Here is a 22,371-nt window from a genome sequence, read left to right as displayed (position 1 = left end):
TTCATGCTGTAAAATGCATGCTTAGTGTGGGAGGAATGACTAGACAAATATGGGAAAGTCTAGTGTAGTAACAGACCCCTGGTGGTGTAGTGGTTAAGAGCTATGGCTGCTAACCAAAATGTTGGCAGTTTGAATCTACCAGCCACTCCTTGCAAACCCTAAGGAGCAGCTCTATTCTACCCTACAGGGTCTCTATCAGTAGGGATCGACTTGACAGCAACTTTTTTTTTTCTTTTAGTGTAGTAATAGCATCTGATCTGAATACAGACAGGTCATGATTAATGATCCAGTCAGCAAGGGGAGTCATGTGATCTAGCCGATGGGTGCAAGGAGCACAGGCACCACCAGCGACACCTTTAAGCTTAGTCTCACCTGAATCTTACCTTGGCAGAGTTTGTTAGTATGGTCTCCACCATATTAGAAGATTAGTTGTAAAAAGAAGGGTTTAAAAAAAAAGGTAGTTCTGGTCCAGAATTTTCTGTCTCCAGAGAAGGGAGGAGCAAAGTATCACCAACCAGAGATGATGCCATAGAGGGCAAAAGAATAATTGTACAAATTGGCTCATTTAACTGAAACTTTCTTCTTACCAGAGGAGGACCAAAGGCCATTAGCGATTGAAGGGACAAATATGGCCCTTATTCCAGGAATAATATTACTAGGTTATCAGTTGATTTATCACTGCCTGGATGAAGACCTTAAAAATAGGCTGGAGATCATAACCCTGTGTTGACTGAGCAGGCCTGTTGTACTTAAACATAATAGAGGTGTCAAGGGGCCATAATTGTATTTAAACATGATAAAGGTGTCAACGGAAACCCTGGTGGCGTAGTGGTTAAGTGCTATGGCTGCCAACCAAAGGGTCAGCAGTTCGAATCCGCCAGGCACTCCTTGGAAACTCTATGGGGCAGTTCTACTCTGTCCTATAGGGTTGCTATGAGTCAGAATCGACTCGACGGCACTGGGTTTGAGAGATGTCAACGGCCATAATTGATGAAATAAGCAAGAGAATGTGATGAAGAAGGCATGAAAAACTAGTTCAAGTACTGAGCTCCGTAAGAAGCTGGCCAAACAAGTGAAAAAGGAATGTGTCTCCTGGAAATCTTTGGATTATTTCCATTTTGAAAAAAAAAAAAAGAGTTCTTCCAAATATTATACCTACTTAAATAGATCCACTAGAATGATGACAGTGTCTTCAGCCACTTGCCGGTCACCCTTGAGGGAGTAGATGAAGTCTGGCCTACCACACATGACAATCACTGGAGAAGAGAGGTCAAAACAAAGAAAAATGTACAATGCATTACACACAAACAGGGAGCGAGTCAGCTGCCTGAATTTGGATCCAAGCATATCTACACAACATTTTTCAAAAAAAGATTAAAACTAACTCCTCAATTCTCCTTTTTTTTTCTTGCATTTGCAGTCATAGAGTCAGAATATAACCGTGTAGGACTTTAAAAGAGTCATCTAGTCCATCTCTTTAATTTCGTAAGGAGGCTGAAGCCTAGATGCCAAAGGGTCAAAGAGCTAGTAGATGACAGAAATAGCTCTGATCTTCAAGATTGTGACTCCTGCCTCAATGCTTATTCCATTACACCAGGCTTGAGTGTTTACAATAACTATTTTCACAGATCAGTAAAATGCATCTTACTATTTGTAAAAGTGGTTGAAAAGGATATGGTAAAAGTTAATGTGAGAAGAGATAATTAAATCGTTCTAAGAAGTTTCCTTGGGCTTTGTCTGTAGCTTCTGAATTCAGAACTTAGTCTTTGTGATTTCAATGTCAGAGTCCAATCTGACTCTGTAAGTTCTGTCACTACTTGCAGCCAGCCACTTCCCAAATGCATGGCTTTACAGGTAAGAGTAGTTGGCCGACACTTCGTTGGATCTTTTTATGGGACATGCTGCTCAACTGGCTTGCAAACTCTTTAGGGACATGAATAATTTTATACTTCTGTTTTTTTCCATATCTTGGTCAATGTTTTGCAAGTGGTAGGTTCTTAATACAACAAATGGTTGGTAATGACAATAGGTGATGATTTGAGTGATATGAGGAAATCCTGCCAAGCAAGCATCTTCCCTTGCAGGAAATTCCCACAACTGATTCCTTTGTTCCTGAAGCATTCTTGTTTGTAAAGAGATTCCTGTGGGCAGTGCAAAATATTATCTAACATCTTAGTGAGGATGATTGTATTCCATTGGCCTTCCACATTTGGCCTCTAGCTGGGAGATCACTGGGCAAGTGACTTAGGGAGATATTAAAGGAAAGTGAGAGGGCAGTAAGACAATCTTTGCTTACCTTGTAATTTTGCCGAGGACAGCTATAAGTAAATATATCCTCTTGGTCACCAGGGGGACCAGAGTTAGAATGTGTGAGAATTAGTCACAAATCAAATAGTATGTTGGATTGAGGTGAACTTAAAAACAATTTGCTAATGGTGAGTCATGGTACCATTTAGGTTTAATGAAGCTGACTTTTACCACCATTGTTACTTCATTGCTCAACACCATTTTTCTGTTTTCTCTTAGAAGGTAAAGTTTTAATCAACCAAAGAAACAATATGATGGAGCTGCATGCAACTACAGATCCCCCAAAACCTACAAAATTATGGAGGTAATGATGAGAGCTCTGAGGTGATAGCTTTGTCAAAATGACTAATAAGGAGGCGGTAGTCATGAGGAAGAAACTGGCAAAAAAATTATCTTCATCTTGGGTTAAGATTGTGTGTCAACTTAGCTGGGCCATGATTCTCAGTGGTTTGGTAGTCATATGATATTGTAAACACTTCCATGCTGAGATTTGATATAATGTGATCACACCCATGATATGATGTGCTGTGAGTAGCCAATCAGTTGAAAGGGAGTTTCCTTAGGCGTGTGGCCTGCATTGAATACAAGTGGACATTCTGGCAAGGCTCTCGGGCTTTTACTTGCTTTGGATCCTGCAGCTGACTCCTGTTCGCCTGACCCCTGTTACTTGGGACTTGAGCTAGCAGCTTACCTGTGGTCTTGCCTGCTGATCTGAGGATTTGTTGATCTTCACAGCCTGTGAGCAACAGCTGCTCTCTGACCTACCAATCTTGGGTTCACCAGCCCCTGTGGCTACATGAATCAGGAGAAGCCTGACCCATGGACTTGGGATGTTCCAGTCTCTACAACCGCTTGAACCATTTCTTTGATATAAATCTCTCTCTATATATATTTAGTTAAGTGCTATGGCTGCTAACCAAAAGGTCAGCAGTTCGAATCCACCAGGCACTCCTTGGAAACTCTATGGGGCAGTTCTACTCTGTCCTACAGGGTCGCTATGAGTCAGAATCGACTCGGCAGCAGTGGGTTGTTTTATATACATTTATATGCTTTACTGGTTTTGCTTCTCTAGGGAACCCAGACTGAGACGTCTTCTTACCATTACTTTTCCTGTTTGGGTCCATTAAGATGTTCTGAAACTGGTCATCTCGTCTTAACATATCTTTGAAGACAAGTTTCTCATGAAAATAGGAAACTCCAGCCTCCAGTGCATTGAGGTACCTGAAACAGGGAAAAGAGAATCTCTAAGAAACAAGCTTAGTTTCTTTCCAGCCTTCCATGCCCTTCACTCATCGTTTACAGATCTCTCCTGGCACTTGTTTCTCTAAAATTCATTTCCATTATTAACACAATAGACAGTACACACAATAGATAGCTAACACAATATATATACAAGTAGTAGTAATTTGGTGGCTCCCTTATTATGGCTTCCTGCTATTTGCAGAAGGAAGGTTCTACTCTATTCTATAAACAGTCCCATTATCACTGGAAAGTTGAAATCTTTGAATCAATAGTACAAAATTCAGAACTGATAGGACTGATATCTCCTCTGTGTGAAATGGACTTTTGTGTGCTCTAAGTTCACGCCAAAGTCTCTAGGTGAGACCTTAGGATTGATTCTTGCAGTTCCCTAGATTTTAATTGCAGGTGATACCCCATCTCAGCCTTCTGCATACTTAGGTGGAGGGAGGCTGCAGAACTAAGTAGGATCCGGGAGGTACAGTTGGTAATCCAACCAAAAGATTTCCTCTGCTACCTTTGCTGGAGCTGAGTGAATGTTGCAATGGTGCTTGTTGATTCTGTTTTCTCCCCTACTCCCATCTTGTTTCTCTGAACAGCTGTGAGAGAAATTATTTCTAACTGATGCAGGTATAGGCAGCATACACATTCTCTGGTATCATGTCATGCACAGTAATGTGAAAACATTAACTTCTGGTTTTCATTTTCCTTTCTGTAAAATGGAGATTGTACTACTTGTCTTATTTCCTTTAGAGAGTTTATTATGGAAAGTCAATAAAACTTACGTGAAAGTATTTTGAAAACTAGAAAAAGTGTTGTAAGTACAATATATTCTGGTTATCATACTAATGATATTATGCTTCCTTTGGCCAAGCTGCTTTTATTTGCATGTGGAAGAGTGGGTTTATGTCCATTCTCATGGCAGTTACAGAAGGAAGGTGCATCTAATAATAAGCAGGAACCTTCCATGGGTCTATGACTTCTCTCTATGTGAAGTGCCAGCACAGTATTAATACCCCTGCTTACCAGAAACAGTCTTCAGACTCTGTAGTGTTCTTGAAAACATATGCTGTGTTCCAGGAAAAACTTTTGAATGGCAAATTATTGACCTTCCAAAAGTCAACCAAAAAGTACATCAACTTCCTAGCTGGAGACATCAGCCTGGTTAAGGTTTCTTTGTAGTCACACGACAATCCAAAACTTCCTGCTGAAATCATCGGATAGTTCAATTCTGTGTCAAGGCTATGTCAAGAGGTGAGAAAGGAACCAACATCAGAATTAACTTTAGTAGCACAAATAAGATCTCTCTTTAACCTTTTTCAACATGTGCGTATAAATGGTAAAAATGAAATAGGGCTATTCAAGCAGATTTCTCAGTTGTAGAGGAGTCCTCCCACACAGATAAATTTAAAAACAACATTGATAAAGCATTTTCTATGTCTCAAGCACACTTTAGGCATTTTCATGAATACCTGGCTTGGTTAATTGATTTATACTAAAATGGCTTGTCATTTGGGTTATCACGATATATAGGCTGGAACATATGGGCTTTGAAGTATAGACCTAAGAAAACAGAAGGTGAGCCACTCTAGCTACCATAATTATTATAAAGTCAGAAGATGTCTTCTGTACATTTCCCTCCATGTATTGCATTATTTTTGATTCTTCCATGGGCTGCCTTTGAGGCAGACAACTGCTGAGGCTTTAAGATCACTGCTTCCCTTGCTCAGTACATGGACCTTCTTGCAGTTCTTTAAACACATCAAATTTGATTCTAAGTCTTGACAAATGCCAATAATGATGTTTCCTGTGTCTTTGCCTGGCTGACTCTTACTCATTCATCAGATCCTAGATTAAATATCTCTTTATCCATCAGATCAACCTTCCCTGATACCTAAGACCACATAGTTATTTGGGTATCTGTTTAATATCTGTCTCCTCCACTAGACTGAAAGCTCCATGAAGGCAGGGACCATGTCAGGCTTGTGCACCTCAGTACCTTCAACGCTTTATACACTGCCTCGCTCATATGTAGGTGCTCGATGTGTATTTTTTTTTAATATAATTTTTATTGTGCTTTAAGCGAAAGTGTACAAATCAAGTCAGTCGCTCACACAAAAACCCATATACACCTTGCTGTTGTTGTTGTTAGGTGCCGTCGAGTCGGCTCCGACTCATAGCAACCCTATGCACAACAGAATGAAACACTGCCTGGTCCTGTACCATCCTTACAATTGTTGTTATACTTGAGCTCTTTGTTGCAGCCACTGTGTCAACCCACCTTGTTGAGGGTCTTCCTCTTTTCTGCTGACCCTGTACTCTGCCAAGCATGATGTCCTTCTCCAGGGACTGATCCCTCCTGACAACATGTCCAAAGTATGTAAGATGCAGCCTCGCCATCCTTGCCTCTAAGGAGCATTCTGGTCGCGCTTCTTCCAAGACAGATTTGTTCACTCCTTTGGCAGTCCATGGTATAGTCAATATTCTTCACCAACACCACAATTCAAAGGCGCCAACTCTTCTTCGATCTTCCTTATTCATTGTCCAGCTTTCACATGCATATGATGTGATTGAAAATACCATGGCTTGGGTCAGGCACACCTTAGTCTTCAGGGTGACATCTTTGCTCTTCAACACTTTAAAGAGGTCCTTTGCAACAGATTTGCCCAATGCAATGCATCTTTTGATTTCTTGACTGCTGCTTCCATGGGTGTTGATTGTGGACCCAAGTAAAACGAAATCCTTGACAACTTCAATCTTTTCTCCTTTTATCATGATGTTGCTCATTGGTCCAGTTGTGAGGATTTTTGTATTTTTTATGTTGAGGTGTAATCCATACTGAAGGCTGTGGTCTTTGATCTTCATCAATAAGTGCTTCAAGTCCTCTTCACTTTCAGCAAGCAAGGTTGTGTCATCTGCATAATGCAGGTTGTTAATGAGTCTTCCTCCAATCCTGATGCCCCGTTCTTCTTCATATAGTCCGGCTTCTCATATTACTTGTTCAGCATACAGATTAAATAGGTATGGTGAAAGAATACAACCCTGACGCACACCTTTCCTGACTTTAAACCAATCAGTAGCCCCTTGTTCTGTCCAAACAACTGCCTCTTTATCTATGTAAAGATTCCTCATGAGCACAATTAAGTGTTCTGGAATTGCCATTCTTTGCAGTGTTGTCCATAGTTTGTTATGATCCACACAGTCGAATGCCTTTGCATAGTCAATAAGACACAGGTAAGCATCCTTCTGGTATTCTCTGCTTTCATCCAGGATCCATCTGACATCAGCAATGATATCCCTGGTTCCACATCCTCTTCTGAAACCAGCCTGAATTTCTGGCAGTTTCCTGTCGATATACTGCTGCAGCCATTTTTGAATGATCTTCAGCAAAAATTTTGCTTATGTGTGATATTAATGATATTGTTCTATAATTTCCACATTTGGTTGGATTACCTTTCTTGGGAATAGGCATAAATATGGATCTCTTCCAGTCAGTTGGCCAGGAAGCTGTCTTCCATATTTCTTGGCATAGATAAGTGAGCACCTCCAGCGCTGCATCTGTTTGTCGAAATGTCTCAATTGATATTCCATCAATTCCTGGAGCCTTGTTTTTCACCAATGCCTTAAGAGCAGCTTGGGCTTCTTCCTTCATTACCATCGGTTCCTGATCATATGCCACCTTTCGAAATGGTTGAACATGGATTAATTCTTTTTGGTATAATGACACTGTGTATTCCTTCCATCTTCTTTTGATGCTTCCTGCATTGTTTAATATTTTTCCCATAGAATCCTTCACTATTGCAACTCGAGGCTTGAGTTTTTTCTTCAGTCCTTTCAGCTTGAGAAATGCCAAGCGTATTCTTCCCTTTTGGTTTTCCATCTCCAGCTCTTTGCACATGTCATTATAATACTTTACTTTGTCTTCTCGAGAGGCCCTTTGAAATCTTCTGTTCAGTTCTTTTACTTCATGAATTCTTCCTTTTGCTTTAGCTGCTCGATGCTCAAAAGCAAGTTTCAGAGTCTCCTCTGACATCTATCTTGGTCTTTTCTTTCTTTGCTGTCTTTTCAGTGACCTCTTGCTTTCTTCATGGATGATGTCCTTGATGTCATTCCACAACTTGTCTGGTCTTTGGTCACTAGTGTTCAATGCATCAGATCTATTCTTCAGATGGTCTCTAAATTCATGACAGCCAAAATATGACCTTGAGTATACACCTTGCTACACACTCCCAATTACTCTCCCCCTAATGAGACAGCCTGCTCTCTCCCTCCACTCTCTCTTTTCGTGTTCATTTCGTCAGCTTCTAACCTCCTCCACCCTCTCATCTCCTCTCCAGGCAGGAGGTGCCAACATAGTCTCAAGTGTCCACCTGATCCAAGAAGCTCACTCCTCACCAGCATCCTTCTCCAACCCATTGTCCAGTCCAATCCATGTGTGAAGAGTTGGCTTCGGGAATGGTTCCTGTCCTGGGCCAACAGAAGATCTGGAGGCCATGGCCACAGGGGTCCTTCTAGTCTCAGTCAGACCATTAAGTCTGGTCTTATGAGAATTTGGGGTCTGCATCCCACTGCTCTCCTACTCCCTTAGGGGTTCTCTGTTGTGTTCCCTGTCAGGGCAGTCATCGGTTGTAGCTGGGCACCATCTGGTTCTTCTGGTCTCAGGATGATGTAGTCTCTGGTTCATGTGTCCCTTTCCGTCTCTTGGGCTCGTAATCACCTTGTGTCCTTGGTGTTCTTCATTCTCCTTTGATCCAGGTGGGTTGGGACCAACTGATGCATCTTAGATGGCTGCTTGCTAGCATTTAAGACCCCAGACGCCACTCTTCAAAGTGGGATGAAGAATGTTTTCTTAATAGATTTGATTATGCCAATTGACTTAGATGTCCCCTGAAACCATGGTCCCCAGACCCCTGCCTCTGCTACCCTGGCCTTCGAAGCATTCAGTTTATTCAGGAAACTTCTTTGTTTTGGTTTAGTCCAATTGTGCTGACCTCCCCTGAATTGTGTGCTGTCTTTCCCTTCACCTAAAGTAGTTCTTATCTACTATCTAATTAGTGAATGTCCCCTCCCACCCTCCCCCCCCCATAACCTCCAAAGAATGTTTTCTTCTCAGTTTAAACTATTTCTCAAGTTCTTATAATAGTGGTCTTATACAATATTTGTCCTTTTGCAACTGACTAATTTCACTCAGCGTAATGCCTTCCAGGTTCCTCCATGTTATGAAATGTTTCACGGGTTCCTTACTGTTCTTTATCGATGCGTAGTATTCCATGGTGTGAATATACCATAATTTCTTTATCCATTCATCCGTTGATGGACACCTTGGTTACCTCCATGTTTTTGCTATTGTAAACAGTGCTGCAATAAACATGGGTGTGCATAAATCTGTTTGTGTAAAGGCTCTTATTTCTCTAGGATATATTCCAAGGAGTGGGATTGCTAAATAGTATGGTAGTTCTGTTTCTAGCTTTTCAAGGAAGCGCCAAATCGATTTCCAAAGTGGTTGTACCATTTGACATTCCCACCAGCAGTGTTGAAGTGTTCCAATCTCTCCATAGCCTCTCCAACATTTATTATTTTGTGTTTTTTGGATTAATGCCAGCCTTGTTGGAGTGACATGAAATCTCATTGTAGTTTTGATCTGCATTTCTCTAATCGCTAATGATCATGAACATTTCCTCATATATCTGTTAGCTACCTGAATATCTTCTTTAGTGAAGTGTCTATTCATATCTTTTGCCCATTTTTTAATTGGGTTATTTGTCTTTTTGCAGTTGAGTTTTTGCAGTATCATGTAGATTTTAGAGATCAGGCGCTGATCAGAAATGTTATAGCTAAAAACTTTTTCCCAGTCGGTAGGTAATCTTTTTACTCTTTTGCTGAAGTCTTTGGATGAGCATAGGTGTTTGATTTTTAGGAGCTCCGAATTATCTAGTTTTTCTTCTACATTCTTTATAATGTTTTATATAATGTTTATGCCATGTATTAGGGCTCCTAACGTTGTCTCTATTTTTTCTTCCATGATCTGTATCATTTTAGATTTTATATTTAGGTCTTTGATCCATTTTGTGCTCCTTTTTGTAATGGAGTGAGGTATGGGTCTTGTTTAATTTTTTGCAGGTGGATATCCAGTTATGCAAGCACCATTTGTTAAAAAGACTGTCTTTTCCTCATTTAACTGTTTTGGGGCCTTTGTCAAATATCAACTGGTCATATGTGGATGGATTTATGTCTGGATTCTCAATTTTGTTCCATTGGTCCATGTATCTGTTGTTGTACCAGTACCAGGATGTTTTGACTACTGTGGTGGTATAATAGGTTCTAAAATTAGGTAAGGTAAGGCCTCCCACTTTGGTCTTCTTTTTCAGTAATGCCTTATTTATCCGGGGCCTCTTTCCCTTCCATATGAAGTTGTTGATTTGCTTTTCCATCTCCTTAAAGAATGTCGTTGGGATTTGGATTGGAATTGTATTAAATGTATAGATCACTTTGGGTAGAATAGAGATTTTTATAATGTTAAGTCTTCCTATCCACGAGCAAGGTATGTTCTTCCACTTATGTCTCTTTTGTTTTTTTTCAAAAGTGTACTGTAGTTTTCTTTGTATGTGTCTTTTACATCTCTGGTAAGATTTATTCCTAAGTGTTTTATCTTCTTGGGGGCTACTGTAAATGGCATTGATTTGGTGATTTCCTCTTCGATGTTCTTTTTGTTGGTGTAGAGGAATTCAACTGATTATTGTACGTTTCTCTTGTATCCTGATTTTCTGCTCAACTCTTCTATTAGTTTCAGTAGTTTTCTGGAGGATTCCTTAGGGTTTTCTGTGTATAAGATCATGTCATCTGCAAATAGAGATACTTTTACTTCTTCCTTGCCAATCTGGATGCCCTTTATTTCTTTATCTAGCCAAATTGCTCTGGCTAGGACTTCCAGCACAATGTTGAATAAGAGTGGTGATAAAGGGCATCCTTGTCTGGTTCCCGATCTCAGTGGGAATGTTTTCAGTCTCTCTCCATTTAGGGTGATGTTGGCTGTTGGCTTTGTTTAAATGCCCTTTATTATGTTGAGAAATTTTCCTTCTATTCCTATTTTGCTGAGAGTTTTTATCATGAGTGTTGAACTTTGTCAAATGCCTTTTCTGCATCAATTGATAAAATCATGTGATTCTTGTCTTTTGTTTTATTTATGTGGTGGATTACATTAATTGTTTTTCTAACATTGAACCATCCCCGCATACCTGGTATGAATCCCACTTGGTCATGGTGAATTATTTTTTTTATATGTTGTAGAATTCTATTGGCTAGAATTTTGTTGAGGATTTTTGCATCTACGTTCATGAGGGATATAGGTTTATAATTTTCTTTTCTTGTGTGTCTTTACCTGGTTTTGGTATCAGGGTTATGCTGGCTTCATAGAATGAGTTTGGTAGTATCCCGGCCTTTTCTGTGCTCTGAAATACCTTTAGTAGTAGTGGTGTTAACTCTTCTCTGAAAGTTTGGTAGAACTCTGCAGTGAAGCAGTCCAGACCAGGGCCTTTTTTTGTTAGGAGTTTTTTTGATTACCTTTTCAATCTCTTCTTTTGTTATGGGTTTATTTAGCTGTTCTGCCTCTGTTTTTGTTAGTTTAGGTAGGTAGTGTGTTTCTAGGAATTCATCCATTTCTTCTAGGTTCTCAAATTTGTTTGAGTATAGTTTTTCAAAGTAATCTGATATGATTCTTTTAATTTCAGTTGGGTCTGTTGTAATATCGCCCATCTCATTTCTTATTTGGGTTATTTGCTTCCACTCCTGTTTTTCTTTTGTCAGTTTGGCCAGTGGTTTATCAATTTTGTTGATTTTTTCAAAAAACCAGCTTTTGGTCTTGTTAATTCTTTCAGTTGTTTTTCTATTTTCTATTTCATTTAGTTCAGCTCTAATTTTTATTATTTGTTTTCTTCTGGTGCCTGTGGGTTTCTTTTGTTGCTCTCTTTCTATTTGTTCAAGTTGTAGGGATAAGTCTTTGATTTTGGCCCTTCCTTCTTTTTGGATGTGTGCATTTATTGATGTAAATTGGCCTCTGAGCACCGCTTTTGCTGTGTCCCAAAGGTTCTGATAGGAAGTGTTTTCATTCTCATTGGATTCTCTGAATTTCTTTACTCCATCCTTAATGTCTTCTATAATCCAGTCTTTTTTGAGCAGGGTATTGTTCAGTTTCCAAGTGTTTGATTTCTTTTCCCTGCTTTTTCTGTTATCGATTTCCACTTATATGGCCTTGTGGTCAGAGAAGATGCTTTGTAATATTTCGATGTTTTGGATTCTGCTAAGGTTTGCTTTATGCCCTAATATGTGGTCTAGTCTAGAGAATGTTCCATGTGGAGTAGAAAAGAAAGTATACTTGTCTGCTGTTGGGTGGAGTGTTCTGTATATGTCTATGAGGTCAAGTTGGTTGATTGTGGCATTTAGATCTTTCATGTCTTTATTGAGCTTCTTTCTGGATGTTCTGTCCGTCACCAAAAGTGGTGCGTTGAAGTCTTATTGTGGAGCTGTCTGTCTCACTTTTCAATGCTGACAGAGTTTGTTTTATGTATCTTGCAGCCCTGTCATTGGGTACATAAATATTTAATATGGTTAAATCTTCTTGCTGTATTGTTCCTTTAATCATTATATAGTGTCCTTCCTTATCCTTTCTGATGGATTTAACTTTAAAGTCTATTTTGTCAGAAATGAATATTGCCACTCCTGCTCTTTTTTGATTGTTGTTTGCTTGATACATTTTTTCCATCCTTTGAGTTTTAGTTTGTTTGTGTCTCTAAGTCTAAGGTATGTCTCTTGTAGGCAGCATATAGACGGATCTTGTTTTTTAACCCATTCTGCCACTCTCTGTCTCTTTATTGGTGCATTTAGTCCATTTACATTCAGCGTAATTATTGATAGGTATGAATTTAGTGCTGTCATTTTGATGTCTTTTTTTCTGTGTTGACAGTTTCATTTTCCCACTTGATTTTATGTGCTGAGTAGATTTTCTTTACATATTTGTCCTTTCCTCATATTTGTTGTTGTTGATTTTGTTTCTGCTGAGTCTGTATTTTTCCCTTGTGTTTTATTTTGTTGAGTAGAACAGTTTGTCTCCTTTGTGGTTACCTTATTATTTACCCCTGTGTTTCTAAATTTAAAACTAACTTTTATTTCTTTGTCTCGCCGTATCTTCCTCTCCATATGGAAGGTATATGATTACATTTCTTAGTCCCTCTTTATTATTTTAATGTTTTCTTCTTTTATATAATAACATCACTGTTGCCCTGTTTTGGGCTTTTTTTTTTTTTTTTTTTTTTTGTATATAATCTTGCTTTGTTTTTTTGGATTTCCCTGTCTGGGTTGACTTCTGATTGCTCTGCCCAGTGTTCTAGTCTTGGGTCGATACCTGATATTATTGATTTTCCAACCAAAGAACTTCCTTTAATATTTCTTGTAGTTTTGGTTTGGTTTTTATGAATTCCCTCAACTTGTGTTTATCTGGAAATGTCTTAATTTCACCTTCATATTTAAGAGACAGTTTTGATGGATACATGATTCTTGGCAGGCAATTTTTTTCCTTCAATTTTTTAAATATATCACCCCATTACCTTCTTGCCTGCATGGTTTCTGCCGAGTAGTCCGAGCTTATTCTTACTGGCTCTCCTTTGTAGGTGACTTTTCATTTATGCCTCACTGCTCTTATAATTCTCTCTTTATCTTTGGTTTTTTGGTAAGCTTGATTATTCAATGTGTATTTGATAAATGAAGGAAAACAACATCCCCTTCTGCTTCGGTGCTCTGCTGAAAGATTTTACTAGGTGTCCTGTTTGCATTTCAAACTCAGCAAGTTCACAGTCAAACTTATCTTCTATTTGTAAAAGCTGATTCCTATCCTGATTTTTCCATGGCTTTTAGAGTTTTGGAATCTCAAAACCTTCTCTGACAAAGGGTGATCTTTTATTCAGGGGAAGACTGAGTGGGTGAAATGAGAGGGATTTGACTGGAGATGGTGTGATCTGGCAGAAAAAAAGTTTTGAGAATTACACTGAGTAAAATGAATGGAAGGGACGAGGGTGGGTTGCCTTCCCAAAGCCAGAGGTTATCTTCATCCTAGAATATATTGAAAGCTTCTGCTAAGATGATAAGGGCACTGTGCAAATTACTTTGTTATTTACATAACACTTAAATAACCTTAGGTACCTATCACTTTCCCTACATTTTTAGACTGAGAGATAGAACAGAGTCCTGTTAGCACCTTATTGTGCTGCACTAGCCTTTGTGTTTCCCTACACTCAGCCCATATCTACTGTTACTGTTGGTTGCCATTGAGTCAAATCCAACTTACAGTGACCTCATGTGTGTCAAAATAGAACTGTGTTCCATAGGGTTCTTGATGGCTGATTTTTCAGAAGCAGATCACCAGGTGTTTCTTCCGAGGTGCCTCTGGGTGGACTCAAACTACCAACCTTACTGTGAGCAGCTGAGCACATTAGCCATTCAGGGACTTTGTTCTTGTATTTAACTTCTCAAATTATCCAAGTGCACTGTCTTCCCTATTTCCTGCCAAGTCTCTGACTAATTTTGTGCACTGTGCTGCCTCTGAAGTTCAGATGTTAGTGACTGAACATGAACTACTGTTATTTACCCCACACTCAGCACAGACAGAATCACATAGGCAAAAGAACAGCCGTTATAGAGACATGGCAAAATACTAGGAACTCAGCACCCTGATTTTGTTACCTTGACTCGAAGGATGTTTGATAAATCATTTAAGTGGCTGTGTAATTTCTTGACTTCAATTCACAGCAGTCTTAAAACAACAATAAAAATACTTACTACATTTGGAAGGTAGAATATGTGCACGAGGGCCCCATGAGGACGCAGCCCATCTGTTTGTCTTTCTGTGACAGAAAAAAAAAAAGTTAATCAATGGGCCAGGAACAAAGTGACAAGGGGAAGGCGCTCAGAAGGTTACAAATTGGGAGTCCCAAGATGTTAGAATGCAGAGCAGAAAGAAGCAAGGTATGGTGTCTTGAAACGGGAAGCTGACTAGGGAATGAGGTGTGAGACAGGAGGTACTGTGGGTGGAGGGGAACAGGGCTCCACTGGAGGTGATTGATTGAGGTGAGCCGGGATTCTTTATCAAGTGAAGAACATACTGTGGGTAGAAGAGGGATTGGCAGACTGTAACAGTAGTAGCATCTGTAGGCCAGATTGTGGGGAGACTAGATTTGGAGGTGCTTTCAAAAAAAAAAAGAAAAGAAAAAAAGAGAGGAGCAAGATTAGGATTTTGAGAGAGCTCCAAAAACAAAAATATCAAACCCGTTGCTGTCTAGTCAATTCCTACTCATAGTGACCCTATAGGACAGAGTAGAACTGCCCCATAGGGTTTCTAAGGAGTGCCTGGTGGATTTGAACTGCCGACCTTTTGGTTAGGAGCCATAGCTCCTAACCACTACACCACCGGGGTTTCCAAGAGAGCTCCAAAGCACAGCTAAAGTGAAGAAAATGCAATACAATAGATTGGGTGATTATTGATCTTGTTCTTTCACTCTTTCACACAGGGAAGCCCAAATAGACCATCCCGTTCCTGGTTTTGGAGAACAGGTTATACCTTCCTTTGTAGAGGTAGAGAGAGAAGCACATGCTCCTAGAGTCTGAAAGTGGAGTTTATTAAACTACCCTTGCCCACTCCTACCCTCCCAAGATTGAGAATCACTGCTGTAATTGGCTATTTTTCCTAACGAGAGTGCACCCCATCTGGTTGGTGTGAAGTGATTGATTACAATTTTAAAGCTGTGGCTCCAGTCCCAATGTTCTGCTTCTCTGAGAGTATTTTCTTAGGTTTCTGTAGTTAAAAAAAAAATTTGCCATCAAGTTGATTCCAACTCATGATGATCCCACATGTGTCAGACTGGAACTGACACACAGAGTAGGGATTTCAAAGGCTGATTTTTTGGAAGTAATCACAAGGCCTTTTTTCCAAGATGCCTCTGGGTGGATTCAAACTGCCAACCTTTCAGTTAGCAGCTGAGAGCTTAATGATTTACACCACCCATGGATTTCTTTTTTTTTTTTTTATGGATTTCTTCTGTAGTAAAGGGGGCATCTTACACAGCTACTTGTCTCTAGACAGGTTATAACACTCTTTAGCTCTGTAAAGCTCTGCTTGCTGTTAGGGATTGGGAGGAGAAACTAGGCAAGAATACTTCTCTTCTGACTCCACTGATCCTGTCCCATCCGGAGCAAGGGAGAATGAAGAAAACCAAAGACACAAGGGAAAGATTAGTCCAAAGGTCTAATGGACCACAACTACCACAGCCTCTGGCAGACTGAATTCAGCACAACTATATGGTGCCCAGCTACCACCATCAACTGCTGTGACAGGGATCACAACAGAGAGTCCCTGACATAACAGGAGAAAAATATAGAACAAAATTCCAATGCAAAAAATAAAAAAAAAACCAGACTTACTGATCTGACAGAGGCTAGAGAAACCCCAAGGTTATGGCCCCTGGAAACCCTTCTAACTCAGTACTGAAGTCATTCCTGAGGTTCACCCTTCAGACAAAGATTAGACAGGCCCATAAAACAAAATGAGACTAAGTGGGCACACTAGGGCAGGGGTAAGGATGAGAAGGTAGGAGAGGACAGGAAAACTGGTAATGGGGAAGCCAAGGTTGAGAAATGGAGAGGGTTGAAATGTTGTGGAATTGGCAACAAATATCACAAAACAATATGTGTATTAATTGTTTAATGAGAAACTAATTTGCTCTGAAACCTTCACCTAAAGCACAATAAAAGAAAGAAAAGACAAAAGAATATTTCTCTTCCCAAAATGTAAAACAAAATTCTAACTCACAAAAAAAGACCAGACTTACTGGCTTGACAGAGACTGGCAAAACCGTGAGAGCATGGCCCTCGGACACATTTTTAGCTCAGTAATGAAGTTACTCCCGAGGTTTACCCTTCAACAAAAGATTAGACAGGCCCATAAAACAAAGCAAGACTAAAGGGGCACACCTGCCCAGGGGCAAGGACGAGAAGCCAGGAGGGAACAGAAAAGCTGGCAATAGGGAACCCAAGGTCAAGAAGGGAGAGTGTTGACATGTTGTGGGGTTGGTAACCAATGTCACAAAACAATATGTGTACTAATTGTATAATGAGAAGCTAGTATGTTCTATATATCTTCATCTGAAGTACAATAATAAAAAAAAGAACCATTGCAGCTGAAAAATAAAGAAAAACAAAACAAAAGATTAGATAGGCCTATAAAATGAAAATGACACACATGAGGAATATGCTGCTTAGTTCAATCAAGTATACGAGACCAAATGACAAACACCTGCCCCAAAACAAAGACCAGAAGGCAGAAAGGACAGGAAAACTGAATAAATGGACACGGGGAATCTGGGATGTAAAGGGAAAGGGAGAGAGTGCTAACATAAAGCAGGGCCTGCAACCAATATTGAAAAATAATTGTGTACAAATTTTTGAATGAGAAACTAATTTGAATGGTAAACTTTCACCTAAAGCACAATAAAGTTAAAAAAAGAAGAAACAAAAAAGAGTATTTCTCTTCCCATTTCCACCTTGTTACATTACAGTTACACTTTACAGTTAGGTTTCAGATTCAACCCTTCAGCAATTAATAAATCCATGATCAGATACATGGTGGTGACTTGAAACAGAGATCTCTGGGGTGGGGCCTTGAAATATGTTTTTTAACATGGCACCTCAGGTGTTTCTTGAGGCACACAAGGCCAGCCTTTACATATAAAAATGTTTTAAAAACAAACAAAAAAACCCAAACCATTGCCATTGAGTCCATTCCAACTCATAGCAACCCTGCAGGACAGAGTAGAACTGTCCCATAGAGCTTCCAAGGAGCACCTGGTGGATTCAAACTGTCAGCCTTTTGGTTAGAAGCCATAGCTCTTAAACACTACAGCAGCAAGGTTTCTGTTTTAAAAACAATTGAAACAAAAATAATTCCCCTCCATACCATTGAAAGAGTACAGACAATGCATAGCTAAGGTTCTTCCCACTTTCATGGCTGCTGAGAGGGCCCTCGTCACTTTGAAAATATTAGGGGGATGAAACCCTCAAATCATTCAGCTGCATGACTGGAGATGAGGCAAGACACACCTAATGGAAATACGCTCACATTTCACACCAGGATGATCCTCTGTGTCGAGAGGGGATGAGCTGTTTACAAAGGCAAATACTTACTGAAATTTTCCTGAGTAGGTCCAGGCCTTCACAGGTGCTACTTCGGCAGTCGCTTGACTTATAAATCCAAGTATCCGCATAGATAAAGCTAGCATTCACAGTCACATTTATACCTGTTATCCAGAAGTAAGAGAAAATAGAAGACTAATGTTATTTTTCAGTTGTCTATAACAGCCACAAGATTTATCTTTTGTCAGTCAGTCCTGGGAAAAATTGATATCCATTTTCAAGTCTGGGGATAGCATTCTGAATACTTGTGTTACTCCCAGTCACTTCTCTCCTCTCCTCTCTCTTCCCTACCACCTCTTTCTCTCTCTTTAAACAGCTTTATTGAGGTATAATTTACCCACCATAAAATTCACCCATTTTAAGTCTACAGTTAAATGGTATTTAGTAAATATACAGAGTTGTGCAACCATCACCACAATCCAGTTTTAAAATGTTTCCATTATGCTTACTGAACTTTTGATCTTCTTTTTACAACCCCAAACTTTGCAAGTTTCCTACATGGCAGTATTAGGAAAGCAAAGACATGGACATTATGATATCCTGTTTTTTCATGTTCCCAAGGTGCTTGTTCTGTTTATTGCCAGTGAGTGCAAGTCCACAATCTTCCTTGGTATCTGACCTTCATTCATTCATTCATTCAACAAATATTTAATGTTATGTGCCAGGCCCTCTTCTTGGTGCTTGTGACACAGCGTTGAACAAAAAAAGCTTCTGCTTTCATGGAGCTTACATTTTGTTTGCAGGATCGGACAAAAAGATAAGAGAGGCACTATTTCAGACAGTGTGGTCATGGAAGTCTTAGGAGGAGCTGGAATCTGAGTGAAATGAGAGAGTGAGCCATGCAGGTATCAGATCTCAGTCAAAGGGAACAGCAAAGACACAAATCCTGGGAAGCATTGCTCTTGACAAATTTCAGGAACATCCCAGTGTGGTTAGGGCAAAATGAATGAGGAGTAATAAGGGCAGGAGATAAGGCTTAAAAGGGACCATATCATGAGTGGCCATGGAGGCCTTAAAAGGACTTTGGATTTATTCTGAGATGGAATGTCTTTGGAGGGTTTCAAGCAAAGAAATGATATTCTCTGACCATCATTTTTAAAGGGCAACTCTGAATTCTAATATGAAGAATAGAGTGTGGAGGACAAGAATAGAGGCAGGGATACTAGTTTGGAGGCTAAGTAGTTAGTAGGCTAAATACAGGGTAGTGGAAGCAAAAATTGAAGAAAAAAAAATGTTGGATTTTAGAGGCAAGGCCAACAGGAAAATACTGACAGACATGAGGTGAATTATGAGAAAAGAGGACTCAAGAACAACTCCAAGATTTTTGGCCTGAGCAAGTGGGTGAAGGAAACTGTTATTGACCAAGCTGGGAAAGAATTTGAGAGGAATGGTTTTGCTAGTAGTGATGGAAGGAATCAAGGGAGAGGTGGACAAGTCAGATGTGAGATGCCCATTAGACTTCCAAATAGACTGACAAACAGTTGGCTATTCCAGTCCAAGAATATTTATCAAAGCAGTCACAATTGTTAATGAAAAGCTATCACATCGGTGAGTTAGATTTATAGTTTTAGCACAGAAAGCTAGTCTTAGTCAAAGTTTTCTAGAAAACACAGCCTAAGAGAGAAGTTCAAACAGATCTGTCTTAGAAGAAATGTAGCCAGAATGCTCATTAGAAGCAAGAATGACAAGACTTCACCTCACATACTTGGACATGTTATCAGGAGGGACCAGGCTCTGGAGAAGGACATAATGCTTGGTAAAGTAGGGAGCCAGAGGAAAAGAAGAAGACCCTCAATGAGATGGACTGAGGGCGGCTGCAACAATGGGCTCAAACATAATGATTATAAGGATGGCAAAGGATCAGACAGTGTTTCGCTCTGTCGTACGTAGGGTTACTATGGGTCAGAACCAACTCAACAGCACCGAACAACACAACAAGAGAAAAGCCCTTTTGGGGAGTTCATCCCAGAGCCTCACATCTAGTAAATAATGGGGTCTGAAATTGAAGCCATGATGGTCTTATCTTAAGCCTATGCTGCAGTTATGACATCTCAGATCCAAACTCATGTATACATTGATACTCATATATTCATCATTTAGCCTTCTACCAGCTAAATGATCTACTAAACTCTTAAAAAAAAAACCACAATGGATTAGACTACTTGTTCTCTACGAATCCTGCTTTATCACTAATTTTAGCCCCTTTTTTTCTTGGACCATTCAGGACAAAGAGCAAGTAGTATATGAGAGAGCATGTGGGATATCCCCGTGAGAGTCTGAGAGATGCTGGCAACACTTTTAAGAACACATGAATGGGATTAACATTCTATCATCTGTTTTTTGTGAAAATGTACTACAAGTTTCTCTGTTTCCTTTCCCAGTAGACAGGGCAAGAGGACATGTAATGTTGGGAAATTCTAGAAAATTCCCTCTTTGTCTTAAAAATATCCTCTCTTACTTTCAAATACATAAGTTTAAAAAAAAATGTTCATCAGTGTGCTAAATAAGAAGAGACAGTTTTTATTGAGTTTCACTCTGGCTCACAAATTTCTCCTTGTAGAAAGCAATATAAGGGTTAAAAACGTCTTTCTCTTTGAAATTGTTTCTTGGTCACAGGGTGGCTGGTCTTATTGGTCAGAACGCCAGCCCTAATGTCCGGCATTTCCTCAGTGGTCTATCTCCAATGCCAGAGTGAACCATGCCCATCTGGCTTGGGATCTTTGGATAATGGAGCTAAACCAAGAGCACTGGTGGTAATATTCCTGGGTATTGCTAGGCACTGTGTTTTGGAAGGAATAAAAACATAACAGAATCATTTTGACTATGCACCGTCTCTTACACTTTGGTTTTCTTCCAATAAAAAGTAATCAGGACAAATTAGTCTCATTGTAAAGCCAAGACGTCCTTTATTTTGGCAAGCCCTTATACAGGGAGTCTGGAAGCTTCTCTACGTGTCCTTGCACAAGCCGTATTAATTTCTCTGACTTGGTTTCCTCACATGTAAAGTGGAATTAAAACTACGTTTGTCGAATTATCCCTACGACTCGAACAAATAGAAAGAGAGCAACAAAAGAAACCCTCAGGTTCCAGAAGAAAGCAAATAATAAAAATTAGAGCAGAATTAAATGAAGTAGAGAACAGAAAAATAATTGAAAGAGTTAAGACCAAAAGCTGGTTCTTTGAAAAAATTAACAAAATTGATAAAGCATTGGTTAAATTGAGAAAAGAAAAACAGGAGAGGAAGCAAAATCCAAACAAGAAATGAAATGGGTGATATCACAACAGACCCAACTGAAAATTAAAAGAATCATATCAGATTACTAAGAAGAATTATACTCTAACAAGTTTGAAAACCGAGAAGAAATGGATGAGTTTTTAGAAACACACTACTACCTAAACTAACATAAGCAGAGGTAGAACAACTAAATAAACCCATAACAAAAGAAGAGATTGAAAAGGTAATTTAAAAATTCCCAACAAAAAAAAAGCCCTGGCCTGGACAGCTTCCCTAGAAAGTTCTATCAAACTTTCAGAGAAGAGGTAACATCACTACTACTAAAGGTATTCCAGAGCATAGAAAAGGATGGAATACTCCCAAACTCATTCAATGAAGCCAGCATATCCTTGATACCAAAACCAGGTAAAGACACCACAAAAAAAGAAAATTACAGACCTATATCCCTCATGAACACAGATGCCAAAATCCTCATCAAAATTCTAGCCAATAGAATTCAACAACATATCAAAAAGTAATTCACCGTGACCAAGTAGGATTCATACCAGATATGCAAGGATGGTTCAACATTAGAAAAACAATCAATGTAACCCATCATATAAGTAAAACAAAAGACAAGAATCACATGATTTTATCAATTGATGCAGAAAAGGCATTTGACAAAGTCCAACACACGTTCATGATAAGCACTGCCAGCGAAATAGGAATAGAAGGATAATTCCTCAACATAATAAAGAGTATTTATACAAAGCCAACAGCCAACATCATCCTAAATGGAGAGAGTCTGAAAGCATTCCCCTGGAGAACGAGAACCAGGCAAGGATGCCCTTTATCATCACTCTTATTCAACATTGCACTGGAGGTCCTAGTCAGAGCAATTAAGCTAGAAAAGGAAATAAAGGGCATCCAGATTGGTAAGGAAGAAGTAAAAGTATCTCTCTTTGCAGATGACATGATCTTATACACAGAAAATCCTAAACAGTCCTCAAGAAAACTACTGAAACTAATAGAAGAGTTCAGCAGAGTACCAGGATACAAGATAAACATACAAAAATCAGTTGGACCCTTCTACACCAACAAGAGAACATTGAAGGGGAAATTACCAAATCAATGCCATTTACAGTACCCCCCAAGAAGATAAAATTCTTAGGAATAAATCTAACCAAAGATGTAAAAGATCTATACAAAGAAAAGTACAAGACACTACTGCAAGAAACCAAAAGAGACCTACTTAAGTAGAAAAACATAACTTGCTCATGAATAGGAAGACTCAACGTTGTAAAAATGTCTGTTCTACTAAAAGCAATCTATAGATACAATGCAATTCCGATCCAAATTCCAACAACATTTTTCAATGA

At 39.3% G+C, this 22,371-nt stretch overlaps 1 protein-coding gene across 1 annotated transcript in view; it reads right to left on the bottom strand.

The window, feature by feature from the left end:
- Positions 1–22,371, bottom strand: part of GUCY2C (guanylate cyclase 2C) — a 94,735-nt gene that overhangs the window by 62,823 nt on the left and 9,541 nt on the right. The window contains exons 2-6 of the mRNA XM_003405663.4: positions 17,770–17,882; positions 14,374–14,438; positions 4,573–4,788; positions 3,407–3,528; positions 1,160–1,256 (exon numbers count right to left, since the gene is read on the bottom strand). Coding sequence (XP_003405711.1) covers positions 1,160–1,256; positions 3,407–3,528; positions 4,573–4,788; positions 14,374–14,438; positions 17,770–17,882 — 613 coding nt within the window. The remainder of the gene's footprint in view (positions 1–1,159; positions 1,257–3,406; positions 3,529–4,572; positions 4,789–14,373; positions 14,439–17,769; positions 17,883–22,371) is intronic.

This window comes from Loxodonta africana, chromosome 4 (genome assembly GCF_030014295.1).
Source record: "Loxodonta africana isolate mLoxAfr1 chromosome 4, mLoxAfr1.hap2, whole genome shotgun sequence".
Classification (NCBI taxonomy): Eukaryota; Metazoa; Chordata; class Mammalia; order Proboscidea; family Elephantidae; genus Loxodonta; species Loxodonta africana.
This window is presented reverse-complemented; position numbering and strand designations above follow the sequence as displayed.